Raw genomic sequence first — 22,195 nt, 5'->3', positions numbered from 1 at the left:
GCAAAAAGTTTATTTAAGGTCTCAAGACTTGCAATTTGGGAGACACACATTTGAGTAGAAACTCAAATATGCTCCAAGGAAGGCAAAGGAGACAGGGTTTATAAAGGCAAAAAAAGGGGGCCAGCCCTGTGGCTGACTGGTTAAGTTCGCATGCTCTGCTTCGGTGGCCCAGGCATTTGCCGGTTTGGATCCTGGGCGCTGACGTGGCACTGCTCATCAAGCCATGCTGAGGTGGCGTCCCACATGCCACAACTAGAAGGACCCACAGCTGAAATATACAACTATGTACTGGGGGGATTTAGGGAGAAAAAGCAATTAAAAATAAAAGATTGGCAACAGTTGTTAGCTCAGGTGCCAATCTTAAAAAAAAAAACTTTTAAAAAAAGGCAAAAAAAGATAAATTACGTAGGTTGTTTTGCAAGATTTGTGATTGGTGCCGGCAACACCGTTACTTCTTGGCTATACATGATTGGTTGCGAAGGCCATCTCTAAGGCAGAAAGTTCTTATCTATGAGAGTAAGCATATTTCTTGAAAGAAGGTCAGGATGACAGCAGGGAAGCACAGTCAAAGGTTACATTCTCTCTGGGTAGAGACATGCATAAGCCCCACTTCCCTAAAATGGCCTCCCAGCTCCATTTTAGAAGCCTCGACATGTGTTACTCCATTTTGTTACGGTCATCTACCGGTTCTATAACTAATTGAATCATTTTTTTTTTTTCCATTTTGAAAGCGCCTTTTCCAAGTGAAAACCAGTATAAGATTCATCCTCAGAACAATGAGCTTTTAAATCTATTAAAATATTTGTATGTTACTGCATATGATTTATGGCGTTCTTCCATCAGGAGAGACTTTGTCTAAACAGCACAGCATTAAGAGATTTGGCTTGATTTCTTGTTTTTCTCTCTCCTGGGGATCTTTGAGAGCCCTTATTTTAGATCCACGTAAGCACCTAGTTGCCTCTACAGTCAACCAATCAAAATAGGAGAATTTTTATGGCCTCATTTGCTAATTCTGTATGGAGTTATTACTTCTTCAAAATTATCTTCAAAAAGAATCCCTTCTCTTTTGACCACCCTGGTATTTCAAACCAGTCTGTTTACAAAGAAAAAAATCTCAGGGCATTCATAGCAGAAGAATCATATCAAAGTCTCAAGCAAACTTATGACGTTTAAGAACGCTCTTCTCTAGAAACAAATTCCTTCCCCTAGGGTCAAGCCACAGGTTGGCTCTTAGTCCATGTTTATAGTCAAAGAGTGCTCCCAATTTCAGTATTGTTATTTTCTGTCCACTTAGATTGGCAGTACTTGGGCTTCATGCTAAGACTGAAATCTTATCTTCTCTGTGGGTTCACTGCACCACATGAGGGACAGAAAGAGGGTCCTTTACACACGCTTCTCTGGGAGAGGCTAAGATCTCCCGAGGCAAGCACACACAACTCAGCACATTCACCTCATCCCCGTGTGTGCTTTTCACACATGGACGAAGAGTTAGAGCACACACTCAGAGCATGTGCACACAGGTACCCCAAGCTCTTCTGCAAACTGGATCCTTCTCCAAGGAGAGCTCTCATTTCCTAAGGAAAGGCAACTTGGACTGGCGACAGACCAGCTCTCAGTTTACAAGCAGTATGGTGGCACTCACCCCGCTGCCACCACGATGCTGTCTGCACAAAGGGGAAGCTCGCTGACACACCCATGAACTTATACAGACTTTCCCAGAAGCAGGTCCCTGAGTTCCTCCTCCAGCCTGAGTGCTGGCAGTGAAAGAAGGAAATACTCAAAATGACTAAGGGTATTTTCCTTCCCTGGGAACTGAAACTGCTTAAGATCCTTGGGCCATGGGACAACTGGGTATCCACATGGAAAAAAAGGAAATTGAAGGCTCACCTCACACCATATAGAAAAATTAACTCAAAATTGATCAAAGAACTAAATGTAAATTCTAAAACTGTGAAACTCTTAGAAGAAAATGTAGATATAAATCTTCATGACCTTAGATTAGGCAATGATTTCTTAGATATGACACCAAAAGCACAAGCACCTAAAGAAAAAATAAGTAAATCGGACATCATCAAAATTAAAAACTTCTATGCTTCAACAGACAATACCAAGAAAGTGAAAAGGCAACACACAGAATGGAAGAAAATATTTGCAGTCATAGATCTGATAAGCATCTAGTATCCAGAATATATAAACAATTCTTACAACTCAACCATAAAAAGACAAGTAACCCAATTAAAAAAATGGGCAAAAGGTTTGAATAGACATACCTCCAAAGAAGATATATATGTGACTATTAAAATATGAAGTTATGTGCAACATCATTAGTCTTTAGGGAAATGAAAATCAAAACCACAATGAAATACCCGCTGGAGTGGCTATAATCAAAAAATGATGGATAATAACAAGTGCTGGTGAGGATGTAAAAAATTGGAACCCTCATACATTGCTGGTGGGAATGTAAACTGTTTGGCAGGTCCTCAAAAGGCTAAAAGTAAAGTTATCATTATGACCCAGCAGTTTTACTCCTAGGTAGATGCACAAGAGAACTGAAAACATATGTTTCACACAAAAACTTATATATGAGTCTTCATGACAGCATTATTCGTAACACCCACAAAATGGAAACAACCCACATGCTTATCAACTGATGAAAAGATAAACAAATGTGCTGCATCGTTACAATGAGATATTTTCAGCCACAGAGAGGAATGAAGTACTGATTCATTCCACTACATGGATGAACCTTGAAGACATTATGCAGAGTGAAAGCAGCAGACACAAAAAGCCGTGTATTACATGATTCCATTTATATGAAATGTCGAGAATAGGCAAATCTATAGAAAAAGGAGGTAGACTAGTGGTTGGCAGGGCGTAGGAAGACAGAGAAATGGAGGTGATGAAAATGTTCTGGAAAAAAGCATGGTAGTGTACACTTTAAAAGTTTGAGTTTTCTGGTATGCGAGTTATATCTCAATTTTTTAAAAAGAGAAAGATCCATGGGCCCTAGGACAACAGTAAAAGAACCACCAACCCCATATGGATGTGTACTTTCTTACCCTGTTTTTGATTACAGTGTCTTTCTCAGCACACGGCTCTTCCTATTGTCTTGTTCTGTGCTGGCTTTGGAGGCAGTTCCCAAAGGCAGGCGGTCTCCCTCCTGAGTCTCAAAGAGGGTGACTCTCACCTCTTTGACCATCTTATTTAGGCTAGAAACACAGAGCCTCGACTTTCGGCTCTCAGATGCTTTATTTATTCAACTGAGACATTGTTCCATGTGTTCATTTAAATAGGGTAAGACTCTCATTTTTGTTGTTGCTGTTAAAATAAGAACTCTAACAGAGCCATAGGCCTTTTTCTTATCATGCAGGAGGAGAGGAAAGTGCCAGTGGTCCTCCAGTTATGTGACAGAGCAATCTTTACACACATGAATACTGTCTAGTATTCGGTGTTTGTTCCATTCAGCGTTCATTCAATTTTGTATTCAGAGATGACAATTCCATCAATATTACCAGGGTGATGAATAATTTAGAAGGTAATCAATCAGAATTACAAGTTATTTTCATAAGCCCTAGCAATAATTTTGTAGTTTTAGGAGTTTTTAAAGACCCCCTTGTTCAAACCCTACTTCTAGAGAACGTAAGTTAGCGATGGATAGGCACAGAGGTCTTGATTTTGCACAGGAAGACAAAATTGGTATTCTTATGAATGTTTTCAAGGTTAATACCTTAACAAATCAGTGTTTGGAGGTAGTTTTCTACCACAGGAAGATCTCTCTCAGTAGCTGCTGAGGCAAGGGGATATCTCCTCTCTTCCAGGGACTTTTTTCTAAATTATGAAGACTTGCATTTTAAAGGCCAGATTCTGGAATTCATTAGTCAGCATTATAAACAAAACATGACAGTAGAGCTAACTTTTAGTGGCAGAAATGGGATAAGTAATGGAAGTAAAATAAGGAGTATTCATCTATTCTCTAGGCTCTGCTTGATTCATCCTTTTACTTCCTACCCCGCCTCCACCTCCAGCCCATGGCAACCAAGCACAGTGCCTGGCATGTTGTAATAGTTTTTTATAAGTGGATTTTGAATGAATGAATAAATGCCTACATTCATGCTTATCCTTGTCTTAGGAAAGAATTCCCACCTTTTGGCCGGAACCTCCATCTTCCAGTAATTGGCCAAAATGACCAACACAAAGGGAAAGAGGAGAGGCACTTGCTATATGTTCTCTAGGCCTTTTAGAAAACATAGAATTGTTCCTTTGGCCACATACATGCAAATCTACAAGAAAGGTGATATTGTAGACATCAAGGGAATGGGCACTGTTCCAGAAGGAGTGCCCCACAAATGTGACCATGGCAAAACTGGAAGAATCTACCGTGTTACCCGGCATGCTGTTGGCATTGTTGTAAACACAGAAGTTAAGGGCAAGATTCTTGCCAAGAGAATTAATGTACATATTAAGCATATTAAGCACTTGAAGAGCAGTGATAGTGTCCTGAAACATGTGAAGGAAAATGACCAGAAAAAGAAGGAAGCTAAAGAGAAAGTCACTTGGGTCCAACTGACCTTCCAGCCTGCTCCACCCAGAGAAGCACTCTTGTGAGAACCAACGGAGAGGAGCCTGAGCTGCTAGAACCCATTCCCTGTGAATTCATGGCATGATAGGTGAAAAAAAATAGAAGACCTCTGGACTGTAAAAATAACAACAAAAAAAGGAATTCCCTCCAGAAAATTTAAATTTTTCTGAGCCTGATGGAATCCGCCTTGCCCTGTTAAGTGGGTCGTCTTCTAAACAGACTGCTTGTTTCCACAGTTATGGAATCATAGTCATGAGTACACACGGGGACAGCCATACTAGGTGTTAAAAAGAGTTCAATATTTACTCCCCTTGAGTGCCCCACTCCACCTCCCTGGCCCTTTTCCTAGGACCCACAATACCGCCTCATGATTCTGGCAACTAAAGCGTTAACACCTGAACCACAGTGGGCCCCGGGACTGCTTCACGAGTGTCTGATGTCTGTGCTGATTGGCCAGTGCCTGCTCTATACAGGTGTTAAATATTTTGAATTGTCACTGCTGTGGACAAGAGCAAACTCCATTTTGGGGCTGGGCAACATACCTTTACACTTTCCGAGTATCGAGTATCATAGTTCCTCAAACTTTCCCTCTGTGTTGATGGCAGATTTTGATAACCTACCGAAGCTGACTGTGTCGTCTAGACCCAAAGCAGTCACCAGGTCACTGTTTTTCCTTTTATTTTTTAACCACAGGAAAGAGATATACAGTGTATGACATTGCTTACTAAGATTCACCTTTCCTCTCTCATACGCTTTCCTCACACTCTCCAGCTTTTGAGGTTTATTTCTTTCAGGCTTCCTACTCCAAATGTCTCCTTCTGCACTAACAATATACCTCTCCTTTGGCTCCTCCACCTTTCCTCCCAGCTAACCCTGCTGGAATGCTGGAAGCTCAGGGACAGTAAAGAAACTGAAGACAAAAGCCAAGACCCATTTTAGTGAGGAGGAGGAGGGAAAGACTAGGAGCACTCACTAATGAGTGCTTTTTTCCTGCATCATATCTTACTTGTCTTTATTTATCTGCAACCTGATTTCTTTTAGACTATTATTAATTCATCCAACGTACAAATATTTAAGGAGCATCGATGAGATAAGAAGAAATGAGGGCTGATACCTGAGAATGGAAAAGAAGGGATGTGTCCTGTTCCCAGCCAGGAATACCAGCCAAGAGGCCAGCTTGGGGGCATTACCAAGAGTGGACAGAGCCACGGGAGATAGCCAAAGAATTTTGAGGGACTAGATCAGAGAAGTCAAATCTATCATCAACTGGATCTGGGGACAAGTTCGAGGCTGGGTATGGATGATGGAAGCCTTCAAGGAGATGAAAACTGGAGTGGGATGGGAGACAAGGAGCAAAGGTTGAGAGGGTCTAGTCCTCTGTGTGAACACAGTGGAACACAGTGGAGAAGTACATTTAAACACCTGCCATGGGAAATGAGCTCCATACCATGTGAAGGATGAAGATGGCTGGGCCTGGAGGAAAAGATTCAGTGTTCATGTACGCAGAGGTGATCGTTTTGTGACTGTGGGCCTTTCTAGCTCACAGCATGTACCAAACCAGCATCCTGTGTGACCCAGGAGCCAAACCCAGAAGTCCCAGGAGTAAATTCTAGGCCAGGCTCTGCCCTGTGGCTTGCCTTGTGTTTAACACTCAGCATTGAGAGATGACCTGCGCTGTGCGAGTAGAGGACCAGAGCTGTTGGATTTGGAAGGAGAGAACCTGACGTCTTCCCCAACTGCAAAGCCCTAAGTCCCCATGTAGAAAGAGCAGAATGGAGTTGCCTTGGGAGTATGAATCTTTCCATGTCAAACTGAAACTGCTGCCCATCTCTGCCAAATTTCAGTCATTGAACAAGGCCACACTTTGGGGGCAGGTAGAAGGAGAGGCAGGTGTTTATTGATGAGACCAGATGAAGACTTTTTCATGGCCACCTAGCAATTATTACATTATTATTGCATGGCAGTATCCAGCACTTAACATTCAATATCTGTCACTTTCTTATTTCTGGTCACTATCTTGGAATAGAAGCGGATTTTATTAACTAATTTTGCTTTTAATTTACAACAACAGCTTGAGATACACACAAAATTTAATAGTTGTTGCTTTTGGAGAGGAAAAGTGGATGGGCTGGGGACCAAAGACTTGCTTTTTCCAATATATACGCTTTTGTATATTTTGAATTTTGTATCATGGGTACATATTACCTACTAAGAATAAGTTAATTAGTTTTTAAAAGCTATAGCTTCACTTCTTTAGCATTTAATTTCCCAAATGAAAAATATACCGATCTACCATTCTCCTCACCCTAGATCTACCATGAATTTGTTTTATAAATTCCTTCTAAGAGAGACTATATTTTTCTTTCTCTAGGATGAGCTGAAATTACTTGGAAAGCAAGGGGTCATGTTGCTATTGTGCATTCAAGAACCAGCAACCAAAAGCCCCACCAGCAAACTCAATCCCAATGAACTTGAGAATGTAGCCACCATCAAAAGGTGAGTGAGGGAGGTTGAATCTGCTTTTTCAAGAGAGTGTATGTAGAGCTAAATGATCTGAAGCAACCAGGAACAGGTTGGAACAGCTACTCTTTGGTCTCGCTGGGGTCAAGAAAGAATAATATTTGAGACAACGACAACAAAAAAGATGGTACCTGTCTGATGTCCATCTACAGAGATCTTTTTGTGAGAATGCTCTTTCCTCCTCTGTTGATATGCTGTCATCCCAGGATTGCAAGGGAGAAGGTAGTATTTGTTGAGCTTGGCTTCCAAATGACAGTTTCGCTGGGTGCTCTGCTTTACCCACCTGTCATTTCAGGTGGAAAACAAAAGGCACAAAGGTAAGGTTACCTGGGGCACATTTGAAAGCACAGCGGCTGCATCTAAGTGAAGTTTCTGCCTAGCACCAAGGGTGTTCTGATGGAAAAATGGAAAATGTGAAAACCAAGTAAACCCTGAGAAAGTCATAGATGACACAGACTTGCATCATAAGGACATTACCACAATTAAAAACACTAACTGAAGGGGCCAGCCTGGTGGCATAGTGGTTAATTTCACGCTCTCTGCTTTGGTGCCCTGGGGTTCACAGGTTTGAATCCTGGGTTCAGACCTACATACTGCTCAACAGGCCATACTGTGGTAGAGTCCCACATGCAAAGAGGAGGAGGATTGGTGCAGATGTTGGCTCAGTGACAATCTTCCTCAAGTAAAAAGAGGAACATTGGCAACAGATGTTAGCTCAGGGCCAATCTTCCTCACCAAAAAAAAAAAAGAAAAGAAAAAGGGGGAGCTGGCCCTGTGGCCAAGTGGTTAAGTTTGTGCACTATGCTTTGGCAGCCCAGGGTTCACAGGTTTGTATCCTGGGCGCAGACCTACCTACCACTTGTCAAGCCATGCTGTGGTGGCATCCCACATAGAAGAACTATAATGACTTACAACTAGGATATATAACTATGTGCTGGGGCTTTGGGGAGGAAAAAAAAAAAAGAGGAAGATTAGCTCAGGGCCAATCTTCCTCAAGAAAATAAAATAAATAGATAAATAAATAAATAAATAAATAAAATGACACTGACTGAAAACACAGGTGTTATCTACGTAAGCCTGTACGGACCCCTGTGCAAATGAAAGCTAGCCACTATGTCACTCTCTCATTCTTTCTTGACAGGTTATTAGTTCAGTTGGATGAAACAGAAAAAGCCTTTAGTCACTTTTGGTCCGAGCATCACCTGAAGCTTACCCAGTGCCTGCAACTACAGCGCTTTGAGCACAACTTTTGTGAGGTGTTGTTTTCTTGTTTCATAGAACTTCCTTTTGTCATTCAGTGACCTCTGGTTCTCTCTTCCTCCTTGAATTCTGGGTATCAAGCTTCCCTCTTCTCCTGATCCAGCCCCCTTCCTATATCCTGCTTCCTCACAGACCATCCTCTTCTCACTTTTTCAGTGGGGTAGCAATGTCCTGGAATCCCATTTTCCTTTTGGCATATATGGAATTTCAGTGATGGGTCGTCTTCCTTTTTGATAGATGATTTGTTGAGTGTGGCTTTAATATTCCATCTACATGTGTCTCAGGCACCCTATCCCCCAAAGCTTAATCTAAAAGCTAATGAGCTGTTTAAAAAAAAATGTATACATAGATACACTCAGGTCCTGAATCCTTTTTAGATTTTCGAGTTTTCTTAGAGTATAACAAAGCTATACCTCCAGATAGGTACTCATTGGCTTATTTCTGGACTGTTCTCCTGTGTCTCATAGGTTAAACTTGCCCTGGACACCCTGCTGGCAGAGCAGGCAGAGTTTACAGACATTGGAGACAGCGCGATGCATGTGGAGCAACTTCTTAAGGAACACAAAGAACTGGAAGGAAAAGGCCAGGTTTGTTGATTGCTATTTTTGTGGACTGGGAAAGAAGTCACTGTGGACAGTGACAGATCATGTCCATTCATTATTGGAATATGGCTAAAGGACACAGGAATGCCCAAATCCTGCCAGCGGCGCAGAGTTCTCTGAAGGCTGCTGGGGGACCCGGTTTGGAGCTGGAGGCTCAGGTGGGGAGAGAGCTACTGCGGCCCTGCCCGCTTGTGAGTGGCCTCGCTAGTGGAGGTGCAGCAAGAAGGAAGCTCACAACGGGCACATTACTCACAGGGGTGGCTGTGGGGACGGGGTTGGTGGTAAGGAAGGGAAACTTTAAAAGGGGGGACCAGAAAAAAGTAAGTACTGGTTTTATAATGAGCAAGACTATGAAAAGGGGGAAACTGGTCCATCTTAGTTCTGTTGCTACACAAAACTGGAAAACTTTCTCCTTTCTCATGCCCAAGAGTTGTAAGTATCAAACTTGTAAAGGAAGGTGTGTTTCACAACTCTCGTAGCAGAATTCAACAGTTTCCCAGATCGGCACTCTAGTCAGCACTCAGGAGTGAGTCTATTTTAAGTCCTTACAAATTCGGGTTACTATCAATTAAGGAAGCTGAGTCTCGTCTTTCTAGAGAAGTTCCCTTCTGCTTTTCTTCACTTAGGTTCTCTATATTTTGTCTCTTGGGGACCAAGTCCTCTGTGATTAGCACTTCCTTTATGAGCTAACCTGGGGGCATGTTTCCTAGATGGTAATTTTGTAGTACTGGAGATTTGCTTCTCAAAGCACAATCCTCTGTCCAGCAGCATAGATGTCACTGAGTGAGAACTTGTTCAAAATATGGCATCTCAAGTCCCACCTCAGAATCAGAATCTGGATTTTAATAAGATCCCCGGGTGACTGACCTACACATTATAGAGACATACCCCACTAAAGGATAGTAACGACTGTGGACCAAGGCTACTCTGACATTAAGAGCTGTCAGTTGTAGGTTCTAAGCTGGAGGTGCTTCTGCACGTGCGTGAACACGTGACCTCACTGTGCACCCAGACTCTCGCTCAGGAATCCCATCCTTCCCCAGTGAGCACTTCTTCTGTTATCAGCGATCATCTGACAGCTAAACACATTAGTGCTAAAGGCACAAGTCGTCAGAAACAATTATCAAACGATGAAAAGAAAGATTGAGGGGCTTGCTCCGCGGCTGAGTTGTTAAGTTCGCACGCTCCGCTGCGGCGGCCCAGGGTTCAGATCCTGGGCACGGAAATGGCACCGCTTGTCAGGCCACGCTGAGGCGGCGTCCCACATCCCACAACTAGAAGCACCTGCAACTAAGATATACAACTGTGTACAGGGGGGGTTTGGGGAGATAAAGCAGAAAAAAAAAAAAAGATTGGCAACAGTTGTTAGCCCAGGTGCCAATCTTTGAAAAAAGAAAAGAAAAGAAAAGAAAGATGGAATTTCATGTATCTGATGACTATATGTCTCCAAGACAGTCCCAATTTATGTAATTTTAGTTTTTCCAAGAGAATGCCTTATTAAATGTAGATATTATGTATTTTCACTTACATACATTCATATGTTAGGAAAAAATGCCTTATCAAGCCAAGTGTCTTCATTTTTGGTTTGAAAAATATGGTCATGGGAGCCAGCCCAGGGGCATGCTGGTTAAGTTTGTGCACTCTGCTTCGGTGGCCAAGGATTTGCAGGTTTGGATCCTGGGCATGGACCTATATACCGCTCATCAAGCCGTGCTGTGGTGGCCTCCCATGTACAAAATAGAGGAAAATTGGCAGAGATGTTATCTCAGGGCCAATCTTCCTCACACACACACAAAATACATATATATATGGTCTTAAAGGTAGCTAATGACCTACCAGAAAGGCATTCACTCATCACCAGGTATTCCTTGTCCTAGGTTCTGAGGATATGGTGGTGAACCAGACAGTCAAGACCCTGCTCTTATGGAGCTTACATTCTCCTGGGGAGAGATAGACAAAAAGTAATCAAATAAATAATAAGCTCAGACAGTGACAAGCGGTATGAAGAAAATAACAGGATATAGTGGAAAGTGACTAGGGGTGCTACTTTAGCAAAGGTAGTCATGAAAGGCCTCTGTGAAGGTGACCTTTGATCTGAGATCTGGATAGCCATGCAAAGATTTGGGGAATAGCATTCAAGGCAAAGAAGCTGCAAGTGTAAAGGTCTTAAGATGGGAATGAGGTTGGTGGGTTCAAGGAAGGTGGCTGGAACATAGTGAGCCAGGAAGGAACCAGGTGGGAGCAATGATGGTGAGGATTTGGATTTTATTCTCAGTGGAACAAGAAGCCATTGGAGGGTGCTCAGGGTTGTGTTTTGAATAGTAGGGATGGATCTGCATGACTGCACCCACATTCTCTCTTCTGCCCACCTCCTTGGATTGGTGATCCTTGGTACATACTTTAAGGATCACTGACCAAAGCTAGGGGCACATTCCTACAGTCATGAGATGTAAGAATTCTCTGTGTGCCCATGACCCATCTTTCATGGGCAGAGTTTCTGAATCAGCTAGACTAACCCACTGCAGACGACCCTCAGAGCCAGGCTGATTGGTTTTATCCATTCTGTGCCTTGCTTGCCCTGTTTTTTACTTGTTTTCTAAAGGATATGGTAGACTTATTCCTCCACCTTTGGGTGGACCAAGCAAAGCTATCTTATCATAACTGGGACGTTTTTAACACGTCTTTGCTCAGATTTCTAAGAGGCATGATAAGGGTTGGCTAGTCTTTCCATTTGTCATGTAAAATGTTAGAAGAACAAGGTGATATCTGGCTGAAATCCACCAAAAGCTGGTTGTGGTTTGTCCTTCGCTCAGCACTCAGCGGTCAACTTCCCTCTCAGCATGGCCACACACTGATTTCTGGGTTATTGCCACCTTCCTTATTCTGTGCGGTGATATCATCCTCTTGGGTAACCTCTGAGCCAACTTACTAACCAGACTCCTGCTGCCTGCTGCTTGAGCCTTTTCTTCTATCTTGTTCTGGTTTGAGGGTTTAGCAGTCTTTTGAGTGCTCCTTTCTAATTTGGAGAAACAGTGGTTTTAGACAGCCTCCTACTTCTTTAAAAGCTGAGTTTGCTGTAGGGTTTTGGCTGTGAGGCGTGCTGGGGCCTTTGGTGAGGGGCCAGCCAGTAATAGGCCAGGAAAAGGCAGGGAGAACCAACCTTTCCCCCCAAGGCCAGGAGCCAGCAGTTACACTACTTTGTCCAAGAAGGCATGGAAGTCAGATCATTAATTTCCCAGAGACATAATCTAGCTTGAGGGCCATGGCGGGTTTTTTTTAATGGAAATTTTCAAACACATGCAAAAGTAGATCAATTAGTACAATGAATTCGCATGTGTCTATCGCTCAGCTTCAATAACCATTAGCTTTCTGCCTTTCTCCATTCATCTGGCCCACCTCCCTGTGCATACATTCCATCCTATGCCATTGTCTGTGGATTTGTTCTGAGTCCCCTGAGATAGCAGCATCACATTTTCTCACCGTTTTCTTCCACAGGAAACACTCCCAGCTTTTATCCGTCCTAGCAGTAGAGTCCTCGGGAGAAAAATTAGCTGTTATTACAATAAAGATTTCTGAATCGCGTGTTGCAACTTGACTATGCAGCTTTCTGGAATTTTCAGCATCTGAAAGATGCCAGGCAGGCTTGTGATCAGAGCTCCAGATTTCAGCCATTTATTTCTCATTATTTCTTTTCTACTTTGAAGGTTTTGTTACCTGATTATCTTGAGCAGAAGCTGTATGGATTAAAAAATAAGCTGCAATTTGGAGGTTTTACTGTAAAGTTCTTTGTAGGCACCCAAAGGATCTGATAGTCAAGGCTGTGCAGCCATCATTCACAGCACCTGTGGGGAGGCCAAGGGGGCTGGACAGTGATGAGGCACAGGCTTGGGAGTCAGACAGAACTGGATTCAAAGCTCAGCTCTAACAGCCACCAGCTGTGTGACCCTAGTCACGCTCTTAGCTTTCTTAGCCTTAGACATCCTCCCATCTATAAAAGGGACAATAATGATTCCTACCTCACAGAGTCCTTGTAAAGATTAAATGAGTTAGATGTGTGGTAAGGACTTAGTGAGTGCCTGGAACGAAGTGGGTGGTCAGAATTCGGAAACTGCCGTGTTATACAGTGATGTTCCAGCTGTCCAGTGGTGGTTCCTGTTATATTTACATTTGGACGTGTTACTCACATTTTTCTTCCAACGTCTCAACTGTTTTAGGAACAGTTTGAAGGGTGAGGTGCCACATGCCAAGTGAAGGGCAGGCTGTGATCACCACAGGACACGGGAAATATCCTATGGTAAAGTTCCCTGGGCCAGTAAACTTGTGCTAATCTTAATAAATTAGGCAGCTGGACTTGGAAAAACAATTGTCAACAGAGAAGTCCTTGCTGAGTTTTCATGCTTCTATATTTGACTAAAGTCAGAGAGGTTTGATCAACCAAATGAGTCTCTAAGCTTAGACAGAACGAGTGCAGCCGTTTTTCTCTGTGTGTGTTGGTCAGAGCCAGCTTCTGGTGCCAGACTGCCTGAGTTTGGAGCCTGGCTCTTCTCTGTCCACCCAGGTCACCTTGGGCCATCGTGCCTCCACTCTTCTTTTGTAAAACAGCACCTATATTAAAGGGTTTGTTGTGAAGAGTAAAAGAAACAATTGATGGAAGCATTCAGAACAGTGTCTGGCGGATAGTAAGCCCCCAGTGAAGGTTAGCCGCTGTTGTGAATATCACAGAGGTGGTGGGGTAAATTCTGAGCTGGTATGTTAGTAAGGCTCCTCAACCCAGCAAGAGTGTCTCGTTCATTCCTCATTCAAATATTTGTTGATCTCCTACCATGCCAAGCACTGTTCTAAGTTCTAAGAGGGGGTGGTGAGGGAAGGATGGGCCTGTCTAGGCACAGAGAGCAAGTAGAGAAGGCATGGAGCCCTGAGCTGCCTGACTATTTGGGGAACTACAAATGGATCATTAGTCCAGTGGAGGAGGGGGACGCACAGGTATAAGCCAGAAAATAAAAGGCCTCTGTGCATTACTCAGGAGTTTGAACTTTCTCCTGAAGACCGTAGGGATCCAGGAAAGGATTTGAGGCTTGGGAGTGATGTAGGCATGATAAGATGTCGTAATGGAATTGCTGCTTCATCAGCGGCATGGAGCATGATTTGAAGGAAAGCCAAGGAAAGCAAAGATGCCAACTATCCCAGTCAGAAAGCATGGAGGCCTGAACACAGTGACACGGAGGTGGTGGAGAAGGGCTTGGAATTCAAAAGTTATTAAGAAGAATGTGGGCTCTGCAGGGCTTGGTGAATAACTGGCTGGGTAAGAGGGCAGGAGTTTTGAGATTGGTGAAACCATAAGCCACTGTAAGTTAAGAGAGGACAAATTGTCATCACCTAGAGTCATCGTGACTCCTTGTGTTACTGTAAAGAGTGAGACCAGGGCAGATGTGGCACACTGGATATTCAACATGGTCAGCAAGGGTGCCTATGGGCTCTCTGCTCCTAGAAACCTTTGGGAGTGTGGCACTCATCTGTGTTGACTCAAAGGTCAATGTTGGTTCACACATTTCCAGCCAAGCAGATCACTGTATTGTCTTGTTCATTGGTTCATTCATTGTTTCATTTTGTTGATCAAATATTTATGAGATGCCTACTAAGTGCTTTCATGAAGCTTACACATTGGTGGAAGTAGGTGGAGGAGGGAAGAATCATGTATTAAAGAAAGAAGATGTTTTGAGACAGAAGTAAGTACTGTTAAAAAATGAAAACCAAGTGAGGGAGAGGCCTGGGTGGGTGGGTTGCGGGCAGTGACTAGATACTGTAGTCAGGGAAGGGCCTGTGAGAGGTGAGCCAAGGGCTTAGGCTTGAATGACCCTGGGAGGAGCATCCCAGGGAAGGGCGCTGAGGCAGGAGCTGGTGTGGTTACCAGCCTTGTTTAAGCCACACCTGTTACCTGAGTTACTGCAGTAGGCCCCCCGCTGGTCTCCCTGCTTAGCCTTTTCTCTGCCATTCTCAACACCGCAGCTGGAGCGATTCTTTTAAAAATATGAATGAAATCCTCCAGGGCTTCCTGTGTCACAATGAGTAAAAGCCAAAATGCTCACAATGGCAGCAAGGCCCTCCCCCAAGAGCCTCCCTCTTTCCTCTCTGATCGTGTCTCCTACTCCCTTACTGCTTGCTCCTCTGCTTCAGCCACAGCGGCCTCCTCCTGCTGCCTGAACATGTCAAACTTGCCCCCACGGCCCAGCCAAGGACCATGTGGCTTGACCCTCACTTCGGGTCTTGGCCCCTGTGTCATGGGTTCCCAAGACCACACCCAGAGATGAAGATTTGCCAGGAGGACTAATAGGACTCAGTATATGATTATACTCACGGTTATGATTTATTACACTGAAAGGATACCAAGCAAAGTCAGCAAAGGGAAAGGTGCATGGAGCAAGTCTGGAGGAAGCCAGGCAGATGCTTCCAAGAGTCTTCTGCCAGTGGAGTCCCACACGATGCTCTTAATCCCCCCAGCAATGGGTTGTGACAACATTCTGAAGTGTTGTCTATCAGGGCAGCTCAAGGGGCTCAGTGCCCAGAGTTTTTCTTGGGGGCCGGTCGTGTAGGTAGCCTCTGCCTAGCATATACCAGAATTACAGACTCCCAGAAAGAAAGCAGGTGTTCAACATAAAACATATTATTTGCATAAATGGTTTAGGCATAGTGAGCCATTCTTATCAGGAGATGGGAGGAATCCTCCTGACATTCCTACATGCCAGCCAAGGGCCAACCTTGCAAGCAAGCCTTTCTATGGGCAGCAATCTCAGGCCTGTTGTGTTAACTCTTCTGCACAGCTCAGATAACACCTTCTCATGAGCCCTTCTCTCACTATCCTATTTTAAGTAACAACTCCTCTACCAGCACTCTCTGCCCTCCCCTTCCTGTTTCACTTCTCTCCATAGCACTCATCACTAAGATATTAAATAATCTACATATTTGTTTATTGCCTGTCTCCTATTAAAATGTAAGTTCCATGATGGCAGGGATTTTTGTCTGCTCTGTTTACCACCAAACTCCCAGCACCTGGACAATGCTTGGCACATGGTAGGTCCTCAATAATATGTGATGGATGAATTAAAAACAGAAAAACATGGCACATGTGGTTAGAACACAGCTAGCCATGGAGAGAGAAGTAGGAAATGTGGTTGCCGAGCAGACAGGGACCTAGTGGGTTGCAGGAGGAGGTTTTGACAAACAGATTTCTTAAGTCTCATGACACTCCGTGGAGTTATCCAAACCAAATCTTTTCCAGTTTCTCAATTTCAGCTCACTCCCCGCTCTCCTTGGGGCCACATGTCTGTCCCTTTCCTTTTCCATTTAGTTGACAGGGGAATTCAGCATCTCTTATTCTATGCAGTATAACACTTCATACTCTTTTGCCCTAGAACTTATCACAGTTGTAGTAATTTAATTATTTAATTTATTTAATATCTGAGTTCTCCATTAGACTGAAAATTCCTGGCTTATTAACACTATATCCTCAGTGCCAACCTCCCAGAACTCAACAAATATTTGAATGAATGACTTGCTCTTCTTCAGAGTGCAGACCCTGGGCTAGGCTAGACTTCCAGGGGACCTTGAACCTGCACAGAGCTTCCCCAGCTTCCCCAGCCTTTCAGCCTAAGGCCTGAATCAACGTCTCCCTAGCCTCCCTCCTGGCTTGGAGCACACAGTGCCAGGGAAATAGCAGCCCCACCGTGACCTGGCTTCTAAAGCTTGACTGTGGATGTTCACTTCACAGGAGCCTTTGGAAAAGGCCCAGCTGCTTGCACTAATTGGGGACCAGCTCATCCAAAGCCACCACTATGCGGTGGACTCCATCAGACCCAGGTGTGTGGAGCTCAGGCACCTCCGCGATGACTTCATCAATGAAAACAAGAAAAAACACGACATTTTAGGAAAGTCCTTGGAGTTGCATAGACAGCTGGACAAGGTAAGCAAAACAAAGCCATAATCAGGATGTCTGCAAAATTTTCTGTAAAATAGTCTTAAAATCGTGCTTGCAGATTTGAAGTCAGGCCTGCCAAATTCCAAAACCCAGGCTGTTTAGACTAGACAGCAACATTGTGTGCAGAGGGTTCACAGGGAGGGGGCGCAGCTGTGATCTCTGGCAAGTGCCCTGTCAGCAGGGGCAGTGGCTTCTGGAGCCTTCCCTGTCAGCTGTTCCCAGGCGGCAGGCACCTCACGCCCATGAGTCAGCATGCTCCATTCCCACAGTTGTCTCTCCCCGATGGCTGGGGGCACCTGCCCAGGCTGTTTACATCGTCCCCTTGCCAAAGGGATTTTAATGTCAATGAAATACAGCTGTTTCAGAGGCAAGTGGCTCAGAGGTCCTGGTGTGCAGCCTGCTCTGTGTGCTGAGCTCTCTGCAGGATCAGCTGCTGTTTTCCTCACCCCATTTCTGCTCCAGAAATAATAGCCTCACGCTGAATGTGTGGAGTGTGTGTGTGTTTGGGAGAATAGGTCGCTGCTGTGACTCTGCAGGAGACCCCCGCTCAATGTTTTCTGCAGATCTAGGCATGATGTTTAAAGAGAAAGTTTTCATAGTATATATCAAAGCATAATCACGTATTATTTTGAAAATCCAAAAATGCAGGAAGGAGGAGGAAAAAAGTTACTCACGGACACCTACCTACATCCCACTCCCTTCCTCATCTGCACAGTGGTAATCATTAATTTTTAAATATCTTCATCATTTTTTGTTATTCTAAAAGTAGTACACATTCAGTGTAGATAATGTAGAGAAAAATAAAGACAAATTTAAGTTGCTACAATTTTCCCACTTGGAGATAAGTACTTTGGAACGCTCCCTTCTGATCTTTTTCTCTATATAGTTATTTTACATAGCTCTTCGGGTCACTTGGTAAATGGAAATGCAGATGTAGTTGCACTGGCAGTTTCTTTTCATATAAATATTCAGGCAGCACAAGGGCCCCTGTCTTTCTGTTTAAGTCTTTTAAAAGTTGAATTGTTAGAATTCATCACCTATCTGATTTCATCCAAGCCTTCTGGAAAGTTTGAGTTTGGCTGTTCTGATTTACAAAGCTTTGTATTCTTGGGTGCTTCCCTGGGAAAGACAAATGCCAGTAAGTATACATGTGTACAGAGGAAAGGGGTGTTTTTGTTAAAAGGGACATTCCCTCCCCCAGGAAGGCGTGTAGGGCTGGGTCTAATGCCTTATTAGTCACCCTCTCCTCTTGTAACCAATTAGGATGCAAGACGATTGGCCTAGTGGGAAACCCGAAAAGTCACTGGTTGCATTTCACTATGGTTAGACTGATCTTAGAAATACTTAACTCTCTCCTCCTGGAGATGTAGCAATTACTGTTAGTGGAAAAAAGAAGAATGTTTATACGATTCATTTTACTGACTGGGTGACCTCCCTGAGAAGTGGATGGATGTGAAATTGGTTTGGGCTTGTCCAACTCACAGTTGTGTTTACAGTGGGTAGACCTCTAAACTTTAGGCTGTCCCATGACAATTTCCCATTGTCTCAGAATCTTTGTAGATCCCAGACGAGCTCAGACCTCCTGAGGATTGTGGCGGCTGAGTTGTGGTCAGGCGAACTGCACAGGGCACTGTGTTTCTTTTCAAAAGGTCAGCCAGTGGTGTGAAGCGGGAATCTACCTCTTGGCTTCCCAAGCTGTAGACAAGTGCCAGTCACGAGAGGGGGTTGACATTGCCTTGAATGACATTGAGGCGTTCCTGGGCACAGAGAAGGAGTACGAGCTGTCCAGCCTCAAGGAATTTTACAACCAGTTTGAGTTGATGCTCACCCTTGACGTCAAGGTAATGTTTCTGGGTTTTATCCTGCGGTTGGGAAGAAGGTCTTGGGGGGCTTTTCCTGTTGCCTAAGAAAGTCCAGGCGGGATGCACTCAGGCTAACCAGTTCTTGAGCCCTCAGGTGACCTCTTAGACTCCTGGTCTGTGCTTTCTGGCAAACTGACCCTTTATGGTCTGACTCAAATATCACCTTCAGTTATTCATTTCTTTCCAGATACTTATGAGCATCTCTGATGTATCATGTACTGTGCTGAAGACACACAATGAGCAGAAATAGATATGGTTCCGTCCCTCCTGGAACTTACAGTTTAGTGGGAGAGGCTGACATTAATAAATATCAAACACAAGACAAAAAAAATGTGTTCCAAGCTGAATAAGTGCTCTGGAGGAGGGATTCAGGGTCCTGTTGGGCATGTAGCACAGGAACGTGACCTGGACTGGGGGTCAGGGAAGGGCTCTGGGAAGAGTCATTTGAGCCAAGACCTGGAGAACGAGAAGAGACAATGGAGGAACCTTTCCAGACAGAAGGAACAGCATGTGCTGAGGCTGCAGGGCTAGAGAGAGCCTGACACAAGTGCAGAACCTGAAGGTCGGGGTGGCTAGAGTACAGAGAGCAAGGGCAGAGTGTTTGGGGTGCGATTGGAGAGGGGCAGATTGGGTGGGGCTTTGTGGGCCATATTAAAGAGATTGGCCTTTATTCCAAGAGCAGTGGGGAGCAACTTGATTGGCTCTGCCTTTTGAGAGGAGCACACTTCTCTAAAGCCCACAGAGTTATAGATAGCACACCTTCTTCTGAGATCCACATCATCTTGTATGGACCTCTGCTGAAGAGGCTTCTTTACCTCTTTTGAGTCATGGACCCTTTCAAGAATCTGATTCACCTATTTTCAGTGTTCTGCATACTCATAGTGATTGAAGGGAGTTTGATGTCGGTACTGTTTACAAAGATGTGGGCAGGATTTAGGGAACCCAAGAGGGACGGCAAAGTACCCTGGGGCTGGTGAGAAACAGGGAGCAGTTACCACCCCTAAGTCTGAAAGACAAAGGGGACCCAGGAAGTGCTACAGCTATGACTGTAAGAGAGGCAGCCGGTATGAGCTGTGGCCTTGGGCAGTGGAATGCAGGCACTGGTGGAGAAATACGTACCCTTACCTCTCTCTCCCCTTCTCAGATTTCCTTCTGGTTCTTCCTGTTGGCCAAAGCCGAATAAAAGCCTACGGGCAAGTGAGCCCATCTGATGGAGTCCATAGAGGTCAGCTTCCTGGGCCACAGAGCAGGGTAGAGAAGACGTAATTGGGGAGCAAACAGGGAGTATCCAGCATATATAAATTTTTATAATTAATTATAGGGGACACCCTGAAGTCTATCCATGGACCCAGGCTAAGATCTTGCTCTAATATGACATATTTTACACTGTATTCTATTTATTTATTTTTAGTAACTTATTATCCTGGGAGCTCCTATAGGGCAGAGCCTCATCCACCTCTGTCCCTGTGCCTAGCCTGTGCCTCGTGTCTAATCCATGTTTATTGAACAAGTGGGCAGGCAAGTGGCAGAGGGGCTGAGTGCAGTGGTGGGGGCAGCTCCGTGTGGAGTTGTACCTTAGTGATGTTCTTTCCCTGACTCCTCCCAGTGAGTTTTGGTTGTAAAGTGTGATCTTGAGGCGGGGTGGGGAGTGGTTGGGCATACCACCTTTTTCCAACACAAGGATGCTTCTACTTCCCTGCAGAGAGGACAAAGAGAAGGTCCTTCTGTTGTAGTTGCTATGCTGTAGACCCAGTGTTGGTAGCCCCAGGTCAAATTCCTAAGGCAAAACAGTCTCACCCAGCTTCAACTCCATTGGCTGCTCAAATGAGTGTATCAGGTCAGCTAGGGAGATTTGTAGCTGTTGCTGCTGTTCCGGCCAACTTCAGCAAACTTCTTGACCACACTATCCACCAAGAAATGAATAAAACTTAATAAACTACCTCTGGGAACATGGCAACAACATGGAGGAAGGATTAGAAGAGAAATAATAAAAAAAAATCCTATGTGTAAAATGGACCAAAATATCCACAAAGCCCATCTTTTCTTCTTTTGGTTTGGAGTAAAATTCTAGATTATAAGATTTAAATATCTTATTGTGTCAGAGAGTTTTGTCCACTAAGGAGTAATGACTTTCTTGTCAAAATTGGTAATCTATACATATAGCAATATTCCTAGATATATGGATACACACGGGTTGGTCTAGACACATGTATCTCCTTTCTTGGACAGTTGAGAGCCTAGAAGCAATGAGACCCCCAGGATCAATGAGCACACCTAGCACTGAGGTCTTGGTTTCTAATTCCATTCTTCAAGAAAAGAGAATTGAGCTCCTTGGAGAAATGGCTGATTCTAGGAGTGAGGCAGGAAATACACAAGATGATCCTAGAGCATCTTGTAGTACCAGAAAGTAAGGAACTGTGAAAAACAAGACAACAAACCACAGTGGTGGAACATAGGAAGCAATTGAAAGAGCTCCCCGTGGCCAATGCTGGAGCAATTTGAGCAAGAAAATTAATAAAGTAGTATTGGATTACAACCCAAAGTATAATATAGATATCCGTGAATTCATACTGATATAAATAAATGGGGGGAGAGGAAACCAATCTCCCATGCAGAAGAATTTCAAATTCTTTACGCAGATACTCTGCCCTTGAGAAGGTGGAGCATAACTTCCCTGCTTCTTAAGTGTGGGCTGCACATAGTGACTTCCTTTCAAGGAGTACAGTAATGGGAGGGAGAAATCAAAGAGCGACTTTAGAGTGGAGAAATCTAACAAAGGCTACCTCAGCCAGGTGAAGGAGGTCAACATCAACAGTCCTAAGTTCATGCAGGTAGTATGTACCCTTGATACGATGTGATGAAAATGGCACGTTACTTCTGTGATCTTCCCCCTAAATACCCATAACTCCAGTCTAATCATGAGAAAAACATCAGATAAACCCCAACTGAGGGACATTCTACAAAATACCTGACCAATACTCCTCAAAACAGTCAAGGTCATCAAAAACAAGGAAAAGCCGAGAAACTATCGCCACCAAGAGGAGCCTGAGAAGTCATGACAACGAAATGAAATGTGCTGTCCTGGATGGGACCTTGGAGAGAAAAGATAAAAACTAAGGAAATCTAAATAAAGTATGGACTTTATTTAATAATAACAATTTATTTTAATAATAAAAATAATGTATCAATATTGGGTTTTCATTCATTGTAGCAAATGGACCATGCTAATGTAAGATGTTAGTAATAGGGGAAACCGGGTGTGCTATAGATGGGAAACTGCTATTTTGTAATTTTTCTGTAAATTTAAAACTACTCTAAAAAATAAAATTTATTTTTAAAAAACTGGTACTCTCTGTGTAAATGATTGACTCTGTGACCTCTAAGACATAGCAATTAAACT

General features: G+C 43.8%; 3 protein-coding genes across 14 annotated transcripts in view; 2 read left to right on the top strand and 1 right to left on the bottom strand.

The window, feature by feature from the left end:
* MCF2L2 (MCF.2 cell line derived transforming sequence-like 2) overlaps positions 1 to 22,195 on the top strand; it is a 239,842-nt gene that overhangs the window by 105,139 nt on the left and 112,508 nt on the right. For all 8 annotated transcript variants that reach the window (XM_070243320.1, XM_070243323.1, XM_070243321.1 and 5 more), the window contains 5 exons: positions 6,951 to 7,075; positions 8,241 to 8,355; positions 8,827 to 8,946; positions 16,727 to 16,918; positions 18,583 to 18,774. In XM_070243320.1, coding sequence (XP_070099421.1) covers positions 6,951 to 7,075; positions 8,241 to 8,355; positions 8,827 to 8,946; positions 16,727 to 16,918; positions 18,583 to 18,774 — 744 coding nt within the window. The remainder of the gene's footprint in view (positions 1 to 6,950; positions 7,076 to 8,240; positions 8,356 to 8,826; positions 8,947 to 16,726; positions 16,919 to 18,582; positions 18,775 to 22,195) is intronic.
* B3GNT5 (UDP-GlcNAc:betaGal beta-1,3-N-acetylglucosaminyltransferase 5) overlaps positions 1 to 22,195 on the bottom strand; it is a 75,636-nt gene that overhangs the window by 1,818 nt on the left and 51,623 nt on the right. For 3 of the 5 annotated variants that reach the window (XR_011429079.1, XR_011429080.1, XR_011429085.1), the window contains 2 exons: positions 10,798 to 10,901; positions 7,231 to 7,382 (listed from right to left, as the gene is read on the bottom strand). The gene's annotated coding sequence lies outside the window, so the exon portion shown is untranslated. Of the gene's footprint in view, positions 1 to 7,230; positions 7,383 to 10,797; positions 10,902 to 20,592; positions 20,699 to 22,195 lie in introns of those variants that run through there. The other 2 variants (XR_011429081.1, XR_011429083.1) reach the window with 2 other exon arrangements.
* LOC111769039 (large ribosomal subunit protein eL21-like) lies at positions 1,978 to 4,719 on the top strand. Its single transcript, XM_070243336.1, has one exon. The coding sequence runs from the start codon at positions 4,183 to 4,185 to the stop codon at positions 4,603 to 4,605; it is 423 nt and encodes a 140-aa protein (XP_070099437.1). The 5' UTR covers positions 1,978 to 4,182; the 3' UTR covers positions 4,606 to 4,719.

Source organism: Equus caballus, chromosome 19, assembly GCF_041296265.1.
Source record: "Equus caballus isolate H_3958 breed thoroughbred chromosome 19, TB-T2T, whole genome shotgun sequence".
NCBI lineage: Eukaryota > Metazoa > Chordata > Mammalia > Perissodactyla > Equidae > Equus > Equus caballus.
Note: the sequence above shows the minus strand (reverse complement) of the source record. Positions and strands in the feature narration are given on the sequence as shown.

Bases quoted from the DNA above. Each gene is read 5' to 3' on its own strand.
- LOC111769039 (XM_070243336.1), top strand. From the start codon at position 4,183: ATGACCAACACAAAGGGAAAGAGGAGAGGCACTTGCTATATGTTCTCT.